Here is a 17,503-nt window from a genome sequence, read left to right as displayed (position 1 = left end):
CAAAATTATTTCTTGCAGTCCTGCTAAAAACAAGAATCATAATGCAGCAGGACCCCCATCTTTCCAGTAATTACACTGCCTCCTAACTCCTTCAACACCAATTTCTCAATTTATTTGCCTTATGTCTGGAACTGCAGTCACAAGCAGAGACTGAGCGCTCTGTCCTATTATTACACAAGCTAAATTGTTTTAAAAATGTAATTAAACATTTACCTTGAAGACAATGCTTTGTCTTCTTTAAGAAGCATATCTTAATTTAACCTAATTTAGAAAATCTTTAATTTCTAAGCATTTACCTTCAAGACAATGTTATGCTAAATACAAAGCAAAACAAAAAGATTTCTTAATTTAACCTAATTAAAAGATAAGCCTTCAACTTTTCTATCACTGCTGTATGAAATGAAAAGCTAGGCATAGCCTTTTGGTCTGTTCAGAACTGTCTATTTTATTATCCCTCTGGTTTGTTCTCAGCTGTTGATTTTATTATCCCTCTTGATGCCCCCAAATCCTCTTAGAAAGCAGAGCTATCTAAACTTTTTGGTCCTGTAGCCATGCATAATAAGATCAAGGGACCACCACCTCAGTAGCGTAGCTTTTTGGTTTGGTGGGGTTTTGTTTGTTTGTTTGTTTGGGTTATTTTTTATAAGGCTGAGACAAAATGCAGCCTGCTGTTGGAGGTGTCCCCAGGGAAGAGGAGATCTGAGGAGGGTGAAGGATTGTTTCCATTCAGTCTGAGGCCAAGGCAGGATGCTAGGTGTTGGAAGAAGGGATGATGGAAGCCCACGGAGCAATGGTCTCTCGCTGGTGCTGATCCCTGAGGGACCATTGATAAATGCATGAGGAAGGGCAGCAGTAAAAGCCTTCCCCACTGCACTGGTGCTCAAAATAACGTAACCAGCAGCTGGCTTTTGGGTTTTCCCCCCCTTCTCCCAAGCTGCCCTGCGAAGACGTGTGAAGAAGCAAAACCAAATCATTTTTTGCCAGCAGCTCCCCTGGGCTCCAATGAGCCTGTGGAGCATCTGCCATGCTCAGCGAGGCTCCTGCACGACCTGCCAAAAGCGAGCAGCCAAATCTACTCCCCTCTCCCTCATGGTGCAGCTACAGGGCAAGGAAAGGGAGAGCAGCTGGGCAGAGCACTCCTCAAGCAGCTGCTCCGGAGAAAACCCTGCGCGGTGGCTGAGAGTGGTGCCTGCATCTCCCTCTTGCTCACACTGAACTGGTCGTGCCTGCAAACCACAGGGGACGGTTCAAAGGACACATTTCAAAATGAAATAATCAAGATGCAAATTTACCTCCGAGGGCAATTGCGTTCAAGGTCTATCGAACATCCAGCAAAAAGCACAAGGAAGGCTGGCTTTTTTGGTTTTGTTTCGACTAGGTGAAAACCTGCGGTGGTTGTGGAGGGGTAAGGCAGGGTAAGGCAGGAGGCTCACCGGCCTTGGGCACAGCTGGGTCGATGGCAGCTCCTGAATCCTGCTCCCAGAGCCGCTCTGCCGCCTGCTTTATATCACTTAAAGCACTTTTCACAGGAAAATGCCAACACAACCGATTCTCAGCTGCACAGTTCAGAATGCGGGGCCCTGCAACGTGCTCCCACTAGGCCCAGCGATCAGCTCAGGTATTCCTTTCCTGCGGCGTTAGTTATTTATGAAGGAGCGCACCAAGCGCAGGAAGACACAAACAGCAGATGATTTCTTTCCTCACAGCTCCAGCTCCTTTCCAGCCTACAAAATGTTCTCTTTTAGCTCTTCCAAGTTTAGTCACATCAGGGCTTTGGGTGGCTGCAGTTTACCCTTTCCTGTCAGCCTCCTGCTGCAGCAGCTGCTCTATCTCATGCTCGCAGCACCCAAAAATCGCCTCTGGTGGCCTCCTCCACCCTCCTGCTCTGCTCCTGGATGACTTCAGCATCTGCTCTTGGGTGGTGCCCCTTTTTTCTCTCCTCTCCTTTGTTGTTAATTCTGCAGAAGACTTAGGGGTTTTTTTTGGTAACGTTTATGAGCAGGAACACTTTGGTTCACCATCTTCACCTCCGGTATAGCACTATGTCACAGCAGTACACTGAAGGTTGAGGTGTGTGGTGATGACTTAAATATTTGGGATTCAGATTTGCTTCATGGCAGTCGACTGTGGGCTCGTAAAACCCAGAAAGGACAGTTCTGTGTGCAGAGCAGCGGTTCCTAAGCTGCCTGAGGGCCCTGCTTCCCTCGTTGTGCCAGGTGGTGCCCGCCAGGCCCTTGAGGTCACACCAGTGGCAGGGGACAAAGTCCTTCCTGAGGGATTTGAGCCTCCAGCACCGCCAGACCTGGGGTGGGGGACCGCGGGGGGCAATCCCTCCCTCACGACGCCTGAGGGGAAGCGCAGAACGACGCCCGCCGAGCCCGCCCTGCGCCCTCAGCCCCTTTTTAAAGTATCAGGGCCCCCCTCCGCCAATCGCAGCGGCGATGGGGCACACCTCGCAGCCAATGGAAGGCTGGCTGGAGGAAAGGGGCGGAGCGAGGCGCTCCCCCAACTCGAGCCGGGCGACCGTGGTAAACAAGCGGGCGTATCTCCTGGCTTTCCTGGCGTTTGGAACAGCCAACGGGAGAGGGCAGGCTCTGCCAGATAGCCAATAGCGAGCGGGGGTGGAGCGTGGCGGGGGGGCGAGAGTCACGGCGGGCAGGCCCCTGTCTTCTGATTGGCTCGCGGTGCCCCCGCCTCCCCTCCGGGTGACCGTTGGCAGGCGGAGGGGCGGGGCGGGGGCGGGGCGGGGGGCGGTGCTGCCGGCGCTGTCGCAGTGAGCGGCGGCGGTGGCGGGCGGTGCGGGCGAGCTGTGTGTGCGGGCATCGCCGGCGGGTCCCCTTCGGCGGGGAGGAAGGCGGGGCGGGAAGGAGGTGAAAAGCAGAGGTCTCTAAGCAGCTTGATGCGGTTAGGTGCTTCCCTCTTGGATGCTCGGATGGGCAGGAGGGAGGAGGTGCCCCTCGGAGAGCCCGGCAGGCAGCCAGCTTCTTCCTCTTAATTTCCCGGGCGCTTGTGAGCGCTGACAGCAGCGAGGGGTTCTCGCTTTTGGGATGCGCGGGCAGGACTGAGAAGATTTTGCTCACTGTAGGACCCAGAGTGGCTTGGATGTGTCCGAGGGGTGAGTAAACAGGGCTGGGAGTAGGCAGGCGTCTGCCCAGGGGGTTTGACGGCCTGTTTGGGGGCAGCGCCGTGCCTGCCCGTAGGAGCAGGGGTGATGTGGGGCTGGGACGTAGGTCTTCAAGACGTGTCCTGCTTTTTGAAAGTGGTCCTGCTTGCTTTCGTGGTCTGAAAGTCGAGCTCTGTCTCTGCCAGTATACGTAGGGAGGGGATTGGGTGTGTGTGTGGGGTGAATAACTCTTAACAGAGAGGCACAGATTTGGGAGAAAGGGGGAATTTACAGGGATTTGTTTAGTAAAACCAAAATCCGTAGATTTTTTTCCTCAAGAAACTTCGCCCGAGCCGAGCTTTCCGCATCGCTTGTTTGCAGCCCCATCGTCTCCAGCCCTGTGCGGGCGAGGGCAGCTCCTGGCAGCCTGGTGAAGAGAGGAGCAGCCTCGTCCCTGGCTGGCTGCTCCCTGTCCCCGGTCACCCGGGGTTCTCCTCGCTACCCCTCAGGGCGCGGTTCGCCTCTTGGCCCCGGGGCTGCCCCGCCGGGAGTGCCCGGAGCTGTAGGGGCTGGTGCAGAGCTGGTAGCTGCTCGCAGACTAGAGAGTTGATAGCAGGTCCGGAGAGAGGGAACACCTGGTGTGGCTGGAGAGTGGGGGAACGGCTGAGGCGGCGGCAGACCCGCTGGGACAAAGGCTTATAACGCGGGCTGCACCCTTCCTGGTGTTGAATGAACACGGTCTTATCTTACCCCCCCCCCCCCCGCAGAAATGCTGCAGCATGAACCCACCGCCTAGAGAGAAGGGACCGCACCTCCTCAGCGCCGCTGCCTGAGCCAGCCCGACACAGCCGTCCGGCGGGGAGCCTGCTCGGGGGACTGACGCCGGGAGCAGCCCAGCCCTGCCGCTCCGCCGCCCGGCCCCGGCGGGATGCGCTCGCCGCCGCCTTCATGCCGGAGGGGGGGACTGTGAGCCGCCGCTCCGAGCCCTGCAAACCTCTCGGGCAAGAACCTCGGGCAACGGCGCGGCCCCGCGGCGCAGCCCGGTCCGGAGCCATCCACGTGTCACCCGCCGGCGGCCCCCGGTGAAGGCGCCCGCTCCAGCCGGCGGTGCGGGGGGGCACCCCTGAGCCTTTCGCCGCAGAAGCCAGCGGCGCGCCCCGGGGTGGCGGCGGATCCCGCCCGGCGGCCGCGATCCAGTGCCCCATGGTGCTGCTGCGGAAGCTGCCGGGCATGCCGGGCTGGCCGGCGGCGCTGGGGCTGCGGCTGCCGCAGAAGTTCCTGTTCCTGCTTTTCCTCTCGGGCCTGCTCACGCTGTGCTTCGGGGCCCTCTTCCTTCTGCCCGATTCCTCCCGCTTCAAGCGCCTCTTCCTACCCCGCCGGGCCACCGCCTCCGCCTCCTCTTCTTCCTCCGCCTCCTCCGCCGCCGCCTCCTCCTCCTCCACCCGCGACACCGACCTGCCCCGCAGCCCCCCCGCCGCCGCCGAGCCCCGCCACGCCAGCCCCGCCGCCCCCCGCCGCCTCCGGGAGAAGCTCCGCACCGCCGCCCGCATGGCCGGCCCGCCGGCCCACACCGCGCCGGGCTCCCGACAGCAGGTGCAGGGCGGCGAGCGGCGAGCCGAGCCCGCCACCGGGGCGCCCCCCGCCCGGGAGACGCGAGCTCCGTTCCGCTTCGACTACGAGCGGTTCCGCCGGAGCCTCCGCCACCCGGTGCGGGGCAGGCGGGCCGGCGAGGACCCCGAGACCCGCGCCCGCAGGATGAAGATTAAAGAGGTGAGGAGTCTCCGCGCTGCCCTCCGTCAGCCCTCGCGGCCCCCCTCAGTCGGCCCTCACCTGCCCTCGGGGCCATGGCCTCCCCTCGGTCACACCTTATGGCCGTGTCCCCCCTTGGTCAGCCCTCGCCTCCCCTCAGTTGGCCCTCACGGCTGTGTTCCCCCTCGGTCGGCCCTCACCTGCCCTCACGGCCATGTTCCCCCTCAGTCCCCCCTCAGTCAGCCCTCATGGCCGTGTCCCCCCCTCAGTTGGCCCTCGCCTGCCCTCGCGGCCATGTCCCCCCTCAGTCCTCCCCTCAGCCACCCCTCAGGGCTGTGTCCCCCCCCCCCCCCCCCCGTCAGTCAGCCCTCACGGCTGTGTCACCCCCTTGGTCAGCCCCTTGCCTCCCCTCAGGGCCATGTGTCCCCCCCCAGTCATCCCTCACCCATGTGTCCCCCTTGGTCAGTCCCCATGGCTACGTCCCCCACCTCGGTCAGCCCTCCTCCCCCCCCCCCCCCCCCAGGGCCGTGTGTCATGTCCCCTCCCCAGGGCCATGTGAACCCCGTCGTCCCCCCTGCCCCACCCCGGGCCATGTGACCCCCATTCCCCCCCCCCCCCAGGGCCGTGTCCCCCCCTCCATCAGCCCTTGCCACCCCTCATGGCCCCATCTCCTTGCCCCTGCTGTCCTCACACCCCGCTCACTTCCCCAGCCTTGTCCCCATTTCCCAAGGGTCCCTCGGGCCCCTTCCTCTCTCCCTCCTTTTTCCCGGGAAGGCGACGGGACTTGGGGGGTGTCTCTCTAGGTAGGGGGGTCCTGCGGCATGGCCCTGCGCCAGCACCGTGCCCGCGGGCACACCTGCCTGTCGGCGTCGGCACTTAGGGCAGCCTGACAGGGTGTGACTGGAAATTAAAGAACTGAAATTAGGCAAAGGGATATTTCAGCTTGGTTATTAGGGGAAAAAAAACCCCAAACTTGCTTGGCGGGAGGCGGCTGCGGTTGTGCAAGAGGCTCCCTCCCTGGGGTATCAGCATAAACCTGGCTGCTTTACACAAAAGCTGGGAGATGGCGAAACTTGGCGCTGCTCAGTGGGGACAGAGGGATGGGATGTGCCCTCGAAGAAGTCCGGGAGGAGGCAGGAGGCCAGTTGTCTGGGTAAACCCTGTTGTCACTTACTCCAGGTGGAGCTGGCTTGTGACTTGCTGCCCACTATCAGCGACCTGAAGGCTGCCCTCGCTTAGACCCCCGCTGAGCCTGGGTAACCTCACCGGTGGGGTTACAGGGGTGTAACGGAGGGGGGAATTTGGCCTGGTGCCTACTGTTTGTGTGTAAAAGCCTGGCAGCCTCGAAAACGTTGCAGAGCAATCTGTGACCTAGTTAACCAAGAGCTGTACATTTTGTGTAGTACTCAATTGTGTTTGTTGTATCTTTTGCTATGATGGATAACCGACTTGGAGTGAATTTTGGTCTAGTAAGAGGTGCCAATAAGTAAAATGCACAGATTTAATTAAGCAGAGTATAAATTTCCTGGGTTTGTTCTCTCACAGAGGTGCAGGCATTCTGCAAAGATGCTGCCCCGGGTTGAGCAGAGAAGAAAGTCAGAGTAACACACCAGGGGCTTTCATCCACTGTGTTTTAAAAGCATTTTTTTAAAGCTCCCCTCCTGGTACCTCTGTCAGTTGTTAAAACAAAGGCTGCACCTCTGGTGAAATTCCAGCTTCTCTGCCAGGCACCCAGACACAACACACCCAGGGGTGCTGGGTTTCTTTATGATCCCAGGCGTGACTGAGCCGTCCTATCATTCTGCATCTCAGCTGCAGGGTATTTGGAATATTCCAGTACCTGGCCCTCTTGTGTGCTTGGGAGTTGTGGAGCGTGTGCTTGAATATGCCGTGGACCCTGGCTTCCAAGGTATGCTAGGGCAGCACGACATTCCCGTGAATAACCCAGCTTCCACTCTGTACAAACAAATCAAATTGGAAATCAAATTTATGAAAGCCAGTGGAATTCAGTCCTTTATTTGTAGTTAATTATTTTTTGAATGTAGGATTATTTCAAGTTGTATGGATTCAGCCCCATCTGTTTATAACAGCCATAATCAGTGCCGGGTAGCAGAGTTAGATTTTTCAAGGATGAGAATCCATAAATACTAGTTTTATGCTGACAGCTAATTACTCTTCAAACAGAGCCCTTATTCCTTAAAAGTGCCTGCACTTCTATTTATTCAGAAAGAGACAGAGAAGCAAATACGGTGCTGAGATATGAGATTGAATGTGCAAAACAAGGGATGGTGGTGCAGCTTGTGGAAGAGATAAGGTGTGTCCTTTTTTTTGCAAATCAAAAAGACATGAAGAAAACAAATCAAGAGAGGTTAGAAGACAAATGCTATATAAAAAGAAACAGATGGGTAAAAAAAAAATTGCTAAGGAGAAATAAGTCATGATACAGCATTTGGGTTAGCAAATATTCTTCATGTGATATGAAAGATGCTGGCAGGGGCAGGTAGTAGGTTTGCTGATCATTTTAAGGTGTTGTGTGCAGTAGCAGGAAGTAGCTTTTCTCTCCCTCTTCCAGAGCTTTAAGCCCTGTAATTTGCTAAAATGTGTTCCAGACTGTACTGATACAGTTTTGGGTTGGGTTTTTTTCCCTTAGGCCATTCTTTACAGGTCAGCACCTATATACCAGGGAGGATGGATATGGATGGGATCTGTTGGTATTTTTCTCATCTGTCTGCCATAGCCTGGATGAAAGCCAGGAGAAAGTACTGGTGCATGATCAAAGACTGGGGCTGATGCCCCACCTAGAGACTTGGAACTTCCTATTTTCTTGTAGGACCCTTCAGTGTGAGCAGGAGTCCAAGCAGACATCCATGCTTTCCCACCCAGCCTCTCAGCTGCTTCATGCTTCAGCCGAAGAAGAGGGTGTGCCATTAGTTTCCTGGCAGCGAAGTGTGGAAAGTGTCAACTAATGGAGTCTTGCTAGATTTTTTCTGCTTAAAAGATACTGTTGTCCAGAGCATGAAACCCACTGCTGTGGTATCTCCTACTTCACTGCTGTTTGGGAAAGCTCTGAGCAGCGCCAGGGCCACCAGAGCTGTTTGCAGATTAAGGAGTCTGGCTGGGGATATACCTGCCTCACTTGCTCTGTGCTCGAATACTGTGTTTCCTGGTAGTGCAGAAAGGAAAAGATGTGGATGAGCAAGTTGAAATGGCACGTAGAAATCTGTTGAAAGAAGTAAGTGCTGCAGTGAGCTGAGCTGACGTGTGCATGCAGGTATTCTGCTTTGCACTGGGGTAACTTAGCAGAGTAGCAGATTTCTTTGATTTACCTTTCTAAAGGCAAGTCCAAAGTCAATAAGCAGTTGTTTTCCTGAGAAGGAAAAAAGAGAGCACCTGTATTGCACAGACTTGCTTACTGCAAAAGGTCATTGGTCACCTGGAGAATTGCCTAGGATATACTGCTGTGTGTTACCGTGGGCAGCCGACTACTGTGGGCACTCTGACCTTTTGAAGAAAACGGCAGTAAAACCAAGTTAACTATCTCCCCATGCTGCAGGTTGGGAAATTTAAAAGGGCTTGGGATTATTCATCTCTTAAACTGACCTCTGAAAAACATATTAGTTCTGTAATTGATCAGTCATGCATGGCTTCAGGGAATAGCTAATTTTTTACTTGTGCCAAATACTAATCACTGATGTTCAAAAAAAAAAGGAAGAAAAAAAAAAAAGTGGTTGTATTTGAAAAAGTGACTGCAGAAATGCCACAGTGGGATTCCGTATTTATTTGCTCTCAACAATTTCCAGATCAAATTGGCTCAGTGAAAAGTCAAAATGATTTCCCCTCCAACTGCTGCTACTGCAAACTCAGCCTCAGATCTGGGAAAATCAGACCGTGTGGTTTCTGCCTTTTGCATCATAACCAGTAATAAAGATTTTGCTGTTGGAGCTGAGCTGACAGTTTTGCTGATGATGGATGAAGCAAAACAGACTGCTTCTTGCTGTACTGTTGCTGTGTTGGCTTCATGGGTCTCATAGGTAGGCAAGCAGTGGGGAGAGAGAACAGCATTTCTCTTGAAGTATTTTTATACCAACCCTACTGTTGCCATCCAGTGCTTAAGGACAACCACGGTAACCAGGTAGACCAGAAAGTGTCTATCAGTGAAATTTAGGTAGCTAGCTTACCTCCAGTCATGAGATGTGAGAAAAATGTGAACAGTGAAAGAGATTTACTGATTTTTCTTTTCCTCTTTGGCTAAAAAGGCAAGTTTCTTTCCCTGATGCCTGAGAATACCTAGTGCTTTAACGTGACAGTGTCCTTTGTCCCTTTCAAATAAGGGAATATGTCAAATTCAGGCAGGCTTTTAGTCCTCTGCTGGGATTGTACCCTTGGGTTTGACACATGCATTCATTTCCTCAGGATTAGTAATACTGAAGCCTATTTGTTTCACAGTGCAGTTCTCTTCATCCTTGCTTTTCTTCCTGTCTCCACCTTCATTTGCCTTACCTTGCTGTCTGCTGTCCTCTTTTAACACAGCTCTAAAGATGTATTTGCTTTCAAAAATCTGACCCCAGGGGGGGAAGGCCATCAGAGTCCATGTACGCGATTATCCTGCATCACTCTGCAGATTAGCAGGCTCCTATTAAGGTAGATCAGTCTTTTAAACACAAATATCTTGACAGGTTGTCACTAAAAGATAATTAGCAAGAAACAGGAATGTTATCAGGAGCTCAGCTTTTGCGGAAAGTTACTTGGCATTGGTTGCCGAGTTCCCTTTGTGTGGTTTTGACAGCCCTGAGCAGTGATCCCTTCCGCAATGAAGAAGCGGGTGGTGTTGGGGCAGAGCTGGGGGGTGCAGCTTGTTCTCCTCCTGAATTCCTGCCACAGCCCTGACCCTGCGTGGGAGCAGTGTAATCTGGGCAGATGCTCGTCCTGTCTCACACACCGTGGTGGAGGCAAGCCGTGGGTCTTCTCAGGGGAGGATGTGTAAGCACTGGGAACCGGGTTGTGATCACCACTTTATTGAAAGCAGGGCTCAAAACAGTTCTCGGTTTGAGTTACAATTGGCCTGTTGCTACGATGCTGTGAATCACATTATTGGTCGTCCCTGAGCCATCTCATTTCTGAAACCAGCAGTAAAAAGATTTCAGACATCTTCCCTTTCCCTACACTGTGCAACTTCTATACTTCCATTTGGAGAAAATGCCTTTTCTTTCTGTAATCTGGGGATGAACAGTACTACAAGCAAATAATGTAATCTGTCAGTGGCTTCGGTACGTGAGTAGCACCACACACAGTTCTGGATGGAAGTGCACCTCCCCATGCACATCTTTCTCACTGAGACCCGTGGAGAGCGTCTGATCCTTTGTGCTGGTCAAATGTAAATCCAGTGCATTCCAACAGACTCATGGACACTGGGGGTAAAGAAAACTGTTCTCAGTAAAATACTTGTTATAACAGAATAGAGTGATGACCTCAAACCAGTCAGGTATACTGCGATCAGATCCTAGTTCTTTCTCTGGGGTAGAAATACCTTTGCAATGAGAGAATTTCTCCGCAGCTTGAAGCACAGGCTGGCTCCAGGCTTGCTGTAATTTTCCTTTGCTCTATGCTCCTTCTCATGCATTTATTTACTGAACCTGTGAAAAAGGGTACTATACTGTAAATCCCACAAATGGTGCATACAGTGTGTTTTTTGCTTCACTAGCCTCCGGTGGATTCATGCAAACAAAATTTAGACCTAACCTGTCTCAGCCTCTTTTGGTTGTAGGGTATACAGTTAATTGACTACAAATGTGTTTGTTCTGTTGGCATAATACACAAGGATAGAAAATACTCGCATGCTGTGATCTGTGCTACAGTGCTACTTGCCTTAGAGATGCCAGTGATACCTTAGTGCACACTATTACTGATATTTCTCCAGCTGAGGGCACTTTGGAATTTGAGAGTACTGTGCAATTTGAAGACATTTGTTCTTATCTACAAAATCTAGCAGCGAGAGCACTCTTTCCACAACAACTAAATTTGGTGTGAGGCTAGTTTATAAACAGCTACTTACAAGACAGTGCACTGTTCACACAACAGCAAAATTGCTGGAGTGCGGACCTCTCCAGGCAGATTACAGATAATGACTGAAGGCAAGTGCTGGACATGGTGAAATGAGTTTCCAGGACACACACAGGCATGTCGTGCAGAAGGACCTACATCTTGCTGAATTACTTCAGTAAATACACATAAGCTCTTGGAAAGTTCTCGGATCTGAAGATGAGGGTTTGGGGCAGCAGGGCTGGTGTCTGGTTGCGGCCGTCGGTGACGTCCTGCTGTAACCGTGTTTGCGTACCCTTGGGGAGCAGGACTGAAGGTGGCTGTGGCCCAGGCAGGGGTTGTGCAGCTGGGGGGCTGCGAGGTGGCCTGCTGTGCCTCACTGCATGTAACGGTGGTGGGCCAGGCTCCCCTCACCCCCCGTTCTGCCATCAGTCTGGGGACCGTGTATAGACAGTTGTGCAAATATTTACTAAAAAGTAGCCACCTTTGTTAAGATTTCTTCATTCCAGCCAAAATAGTTATAGACTCCTGATTAACTTTTAAATCAACAATTAAATCTGCCCCTTAGTGAGAGAAAGACTTTTATGTTTGGTGTTCTTCCCTTTGGATCTGTATGCAAAGCTTTACCGGGTGGTGTTAATCAATCATGTTTGTTTTCTATTAGTCTATTATTGTTGTTTCAATTGTTTATCATTTTGTTTTGATGTTTTTGAATATGTTTTCTGGTATTTAAAACAATACAGATTTTAGATAGGAGACTGAGGGGGGGAAAGAGAATGTATCTTAGATCAGTCTGTCATTTAGTTCTGAATATAAAATTGACGTGAAGCTGTCAAAAGGAGAAAGCAGGAAAGAGTATTCACTTTGTTGGTGAGAAGAAGAAATCTTGTGCTTGGAGCATTCTAATTTTTAAACTTAGGGAAAAGACTAAATTTACACTCCCCCCCAAAAAAAGTACTTTTCACTGAATGCTGTGAATGGATTTGGCGTGAGGAGCGGACACACTCCCACGATTGCTGTCTTTACTGCGTATCCCCTTGGTGCTTCAGTTCATCATATGACACAGTATTTTGGAAGGGCTCCAGAGAAGCTGTCATGGGCAGTGGTGTCAGTGATCCGTGCATAATGCGAGTGTATTGTGCATGATGGACCCAAACCGTTGTAGGAAAGAGAGCACAGTGGGAACACTGAAGGACTGGATAATAAACATCCTCTGTTTATGGGACAGGGATGTTACTCATTTGTACTCTTACTAAAGGGGGCAGAGCATCTACTGTTAATTAGAACAGGACACTGGGTCCTGGGTTCTGTTCCCGATGGCAGATTAATCTGTATGGATCCATTATGTACCTCTCTAAAACGGGCACAATTTTTTTAATTCCTAATCCAGCAAGGTAATATGCAGCAAAACTGTTTCCTCTCAGGCACTTCAGTGTTCCCTGGGAGGACGCTGGAGCAGAAGTAATGGCTAAAGGTTGCACTAAACTGAAGTGACTTTAGTGCTTCCTTTTTAGCATCTACTTATCTTGACAGCAAAGATGCAGAGTCCCTCATGTGTGTATCTGCTGCGTACTAGAATCAAGGGAGAGATCTCGACGGTGCTTGAAAAAGGAAAGTGTGCTCTTAAGGCTTACTTCTTCCCATAGCAGAAAGGTAACGGGACCTGATTTTCTAGGAACAGGAGTCCTGTGAGCTGGAACCCCCATGCGTCCTTAGACAGCCCTCGAGCAGTTTGTACTTTCTCCATCCTTGTGTTTGTAGTTCCTTGGGTGTCACCCACCCCTGCCCCGTGGTGTCTGTTGCTCTTTCCAGTGTTCCCTCTCGGCTGCGTGGGCCAGAGGCAGCGATCCAGCTCTGGGTGCTTGGTACACATAGCTGTCTGCTGCCCAGCGGGCTGTGGCTCGACAGAGCGGGAGCTTGTGCTGCTCCTCTGCCTTTAGTGGAGCACTCCGTGGGTCTCTCCACCAGTCTGCTGGCAATTTGCACTGAACTGTAATTTCTCTGTAGCCTTTCCCCTCTGTTAAACCCGATTGAGGTTCTCCAGCTCAGAAGTTACCGGGGAGGATGGGCAGATGACAGCAGAGCAGAAAACAGTTCTTGGGCTTATTTGAGCTAATTGTTCTGATGGTTGTGATTGAGCAAGAGCCAGGAATTTACTAGTTTCTAATCTGGCCTCCAACACTTCCATTGCATGGCCATGGAGCTGATGTAATATTTCTCTCTCTCCTAGTTTATTAGTGGGTAGAACGATATCCTAAGAGTAAGGCTGCAAAGAATAATAAATGCAAGAGTCTTAGAAATTCTGCAGCATCTCATCGTGCCAACAGCACTTGCACAGGGTGATGATATACAGTGAAGCTGTATGTTCAGTATATCCTAGAGAATGTCTCTACTCTAAGAGCTGGTATTTGCTTCAGAGGAAGTCGGTGACAGAACTCCCACTGATTTACAGAGCAAGATGGCTCTGAAGACTGTCTGCACTGAGAATTGGAGCCATGTTAGTAACATCTGAGCACACTGTGTTTAAAACAGGGTTCTTGCTCTAATTGTGTTAACATGATTTCCCTGGGCAGTAAAGAAAGTGCATAACCATGTACTTTGCAAAGTAACAAAAGATAATTATAATGCAATCACATTTTATCCATCCTCAAACCCTCCTGCTGTCTGGGTTAGCCAGCAATAAAATATTTCCAGTAGAAATGGGATGTTTCTGGCTCTTCCATCTGAGCCTCCATTTTTTTCTGGAGTTACCTAGGAAGGACGCACATTTATGTTGGCAATTCAGCATTGTGCTAGATGAGCCCAGAAAAATCCTTGGCTCGTTTCTGGTGCTGTTTTGGCTTTCTTGAAAGTCTTCCGCCAGTACTGAGACCATGTTAGGATTCCTCAGTCCTGAAACACCATAGTTGTATTTGATTGTCTTACCTATCAGACCTGTGTTGTGCATGTTAGTGAGCCCTAACAACAAACAGAACATTGTTGCTGCTGGGTGCAGATCTGCCCGCTCTCATCAGTGGATGAACAGTACAATAATTTCCAAAGATTGTTTTTTTGAAAGGCAGCTCCTTTGCTGCTGTAGGATAAAGCTGAAGACAGCTGTCTTCTCTTCTGCTTCTTTCATTTCTGGATTTCAAAGACTTAATTAAAGTTAGTGTTGAATATTAGGGTGAAAATGGGTAAGTGGAACAGAGCTGACGTTTGTTCCTTAGGTCTGGAAAGGAAGCACAGCCAGAGCAGTACTGTTGGAGCCACTCCTACGTTGACAGGGACATGAAGTCTGTGACCTAGGAGGTGCCTTCTGTCTCTAATTTTGATGAATCTTTATGATTCTTTTCTTTAGTTTATTACCCAGATCCCCTAACTTGCCATTTCTTGCTTTATTCGTTCAGCAGTTCATTAATCATTGTCGTGTGATGACTGTCTAGTGCAGTGCTGGAATGATGCCAGGGCCAAGCCCTGGTCCCTCTCATGATGGGAGGTCAGGCTAAATGAAAGCGAGTCCCCGTCATCCTGCCAGCTGAATTCTAACATTGTTCTAACAACCACTCTACCAACTTCATTTTTATTAAAGATACAGTATTTGCCACCTGATTTGTATGATTTATTGTTGACTGTGGGACTCTTGGAAGAGTTTATCAGCCTCTGGCTAATAAATTTGCTGCTGTGGTCCAAGAATTTCTTGTAACACTTTTGTAAGGTGACAACTCTGACATGAAGCTCAAGGGAGGCTGTGAGCAAGTTTCTTGTGTCTGTTATTAGCTATTACCTTTGATAAATTATTGGATTAATCTGTCCTGACTTCTTAATGCTTGAGAATTGCTGTGTTCCTCTCTTCAGAAGTTCAAATCACAAGTAACTCTTGAAAGGGAAGAGGAGGGAGAGGACAGCAATGCTCCCATCTGTCCCTCTGAGCAAGGACTACAAAGACAGATGGGGAGCAGGTGAACCAGCAAGAAATCATTAAACTAAACTCATCCTCCCAGATCTCTCCTGTTAAGCCATCCAAGTGTGAGATAAAGCACAAGGTGTACTGGCAGTTCTCAGCTTCCCTCTTTTCTCCTGTTCCAGCATTTGGACTGAGACAAAGACAGCTTCCAAACAGATGTTTATTCTGTTCCCTAAGTCCGTTCTCACAGTGCAAAACAGGAGCGATGCAGGGTAACACTTGGCCTGTATTTACATTTTTTTTCTTTCTTTCCTTCCTTCAGTCATCCCATCTGCTTATGACTGCTTTTTGGGCCCTTGAGCCATCCATGTGTCAAAAGCAATTCACAGTTTGCTGGTGCTGGGAAGAAAGAGGCAGATCAGATGTGTGGTCCTGAAATGGAACAAGTTAGACGTGTGTATTGAGTCACTGAGGGAACCTGTGACTGTGCTAAGTTTTTCTTCCAAAGAAAAGGACTCCTTTTGTATCGTACATATTCAGAGCTGTGATTCCTTTTTCCAGGTTTAAGGGCCTAACAGAGCCCTGTTCGATCTGTTTAGGTTGTCATTAGCCAAGGTTGTACCTCAAGCCATGGTATGAAGCGTTCAAGTCTATCCACCTGGCTCCCCAGACTGACTTAGCAGCTCCAAGTCACTCATGTTCCAGAGGATTTTGCGGTGTCCTGAGAAATCTCTTCTTCCCAGGAGAGGAGGATCTGGCTGATTGTAAGGGTGGTCTTCACTTTTTATGTCTGAAAATGCTTTGGAGGTGTTTCTTTGGTTGAACTAGAGTTCTTCAGCTGTCCAGCTTGGGCTGCTGGATTCAGAACTTTACAGAACCCCAGCCTTCTGGTACATCATAATTTCCATGATGGTGCTTCATGGTGACTGTCAGGATTTCTGCTCTGGGCAAGGGAGGTTTTATTTACTTGTCGCAGGATGGTGCTGTGGCAGATTTACAGACAGAGGCTCTGGTCCCTGTTTAGTCGTTCACTTCCATACCCACAGAGTATTCCTGCCATGGTCCCACATCCAAGGCTGAGGAGTACAAAGCCTCATATCTTCTCTGTTTTGTTTCTTTTCGTAATTGATCTGTTTGATGTCTGTCCCACAGGCTATCAAACAGGTAGGCCTAATATGTTCTAGAGACTTTTTTTCTTTTCATTACTTTCTTTGAAAAAGAAAAGAAAAACGTCCCCACGCTTTTTTTTTTTTTTTGCCTTGCAGTCAACCCATTTTTGGTTAGTTATCACTACAGCTTCTTTTAGAGCATCCCCCTGGGCTCTGGCTCTCCAGAAATGAGAATCCTGTGCAGATGGTATCTTCAGGGAAAGAGAAAATGACTTACCTTGTCATAATGCAGGTCTGGAAAAACAATCTTGCTTAGTGTTTGTGTTTCCATCCCCCTTCCCTTTTACCAGGAGAATACTATGGCGAGGAGCTGATGGATTCTGGCCTGGGTGTTTGATTGTTGTACATCACTCACCTGGAATGTTGGTCACTTTTAAGGAGAATTTGTAGTCTGTGTGTAGTTAGGGATTTGTGAAGACTGTGCGGTACATGCTTGAAGGGATGTAGTTGAAATGGAAGAGCCCTCAAGGCAGCCTATAGGTGTGTCACAGTGCCCAAAATCTTAAGAGCTAGGGGAATTTCCTGCATGATTTATGCTGCAGGCACAAAGCTCAGGAGGGGGACTCTGAGGTGACATTTGAAGAAGCACAATTACTAGGCAAGTAATTTTTTTCCGCTTTCTTTCCTCAAAGCATGCTGGGATGAAATAGTAGTCACTAAGAAAAGCCATTACCAGATTGTCCAACCTAGACTTAAAAGGACTTGAAAAATCCAAATAATAGTGTCACACAAAGTGTATTGCTTGCTCTCTGGGTCCGCCTGCCGTCCTTTGTGCAGGCAACCCCTGGCAGTAGCTGTAGAAAAAATTGTTGCGTGTTTGACTGACATCTCCTAATATGCAACTTTGTTAGCAAAAGTAATCTTGTGAAGTGAACCATTACGTTAGTATGTAAAGGTAATGATTTGTGACATCGCAGTAGTGTTGGGGAAAATATTTGCTTGATATGCCCCTTTGTGCATGAAAATCTGTATATATGTATTTGGATATATGGTACCTTTTCACTTCTAAAGTGCAGCACATACAATAATATGTGAAACTAGCTAGCATCATGCTAAAATATAGCACAGTGTGATGTATTTCATAGGTATATTTTAATACTTCTGAGTATCTATTATTATAATAATTATCTAATATTCCAATGTTTTACAAAAAGAGATGGATTTCCTGTCTTCCATTGTTACTTGAACATATTCTGCCATCTTCTACTTTGAAAGCACTTTTAAGTGCTACAGATATATTCTCACAAGTTACACTTCCTTCTAAGAGATCTGTTTTGGGGGAAATATGAACACGTGGAAGTGGTAAACGAGGGCTGAGTTCAAATTCTGCACAGTAATAAAAAAAAACCAACCCAGTGTTGTATAGGGACCTTACATTTCTTTTCTGATTTCCTCATACTTACAGATGCTACTGAAAGAGCTACTTCTGCATTCTGTGGTAAATACAAGGGAGATCAGAATTATTACTATGGTTTTAAGCTCATCTTTCTTGAAGTGTCCTCTCTTCAATTTTTAATCTTTCCTGTATCTCACTATTTGCTTTCTGTATGTTTGCTG

The 17,503-nt window shown here is 49.4% G+C and overlaps 1 protein-coding gene across 1 annotated transcript in view; it reads left to right on the top strand.

The window, feature by feature from the left end:
• The first annotated feature begins 2,772 nt into the window (after nucleotides 1-2,772).
• MAN1C1 (mannosidase alpha class 1C member 1) overlaps nucleotides 2,773-17,503 on the top strand; it is a 68,749-nt gene continuing 54,018 nt past the window's right edge. Inside the window, exons 1-2 of the mRNA XM_055798350.1 lie at nucleotides 2,773-3,115; nucleotides 3,871-4,873. Of these exons, the coding sequence (XP_055654325.1) occupies nucleotides 4,307-4,873 (567 nt within the window). The 5' untranslated portion in view covers nucleotides 2,773-3,115; nucleotides 3,871-4,306. The remainder of the gene's footprint in view (nucleotides 3,116-3,870; nucleotides 4,874-17,503) is intronic.

Source organism: Falco peregrinus, chromosome 3, assembly GCF_023634155.1.
Source record: "Falco peregrinus isolate bFalPer1 chromosome 3, bFalPer1.pri, whole genome shotgun sequence".
Lineage (NCBI taxonomy): Eukaryota > Metazoa > Chordata > Aves > Falconiformes > Falconidae > Falco > Falco peregrinus.
Note: the sequence above shows the minus strand (reverse complement) of the source record. Positions and strands in the feature narration are given on the sequence as shown.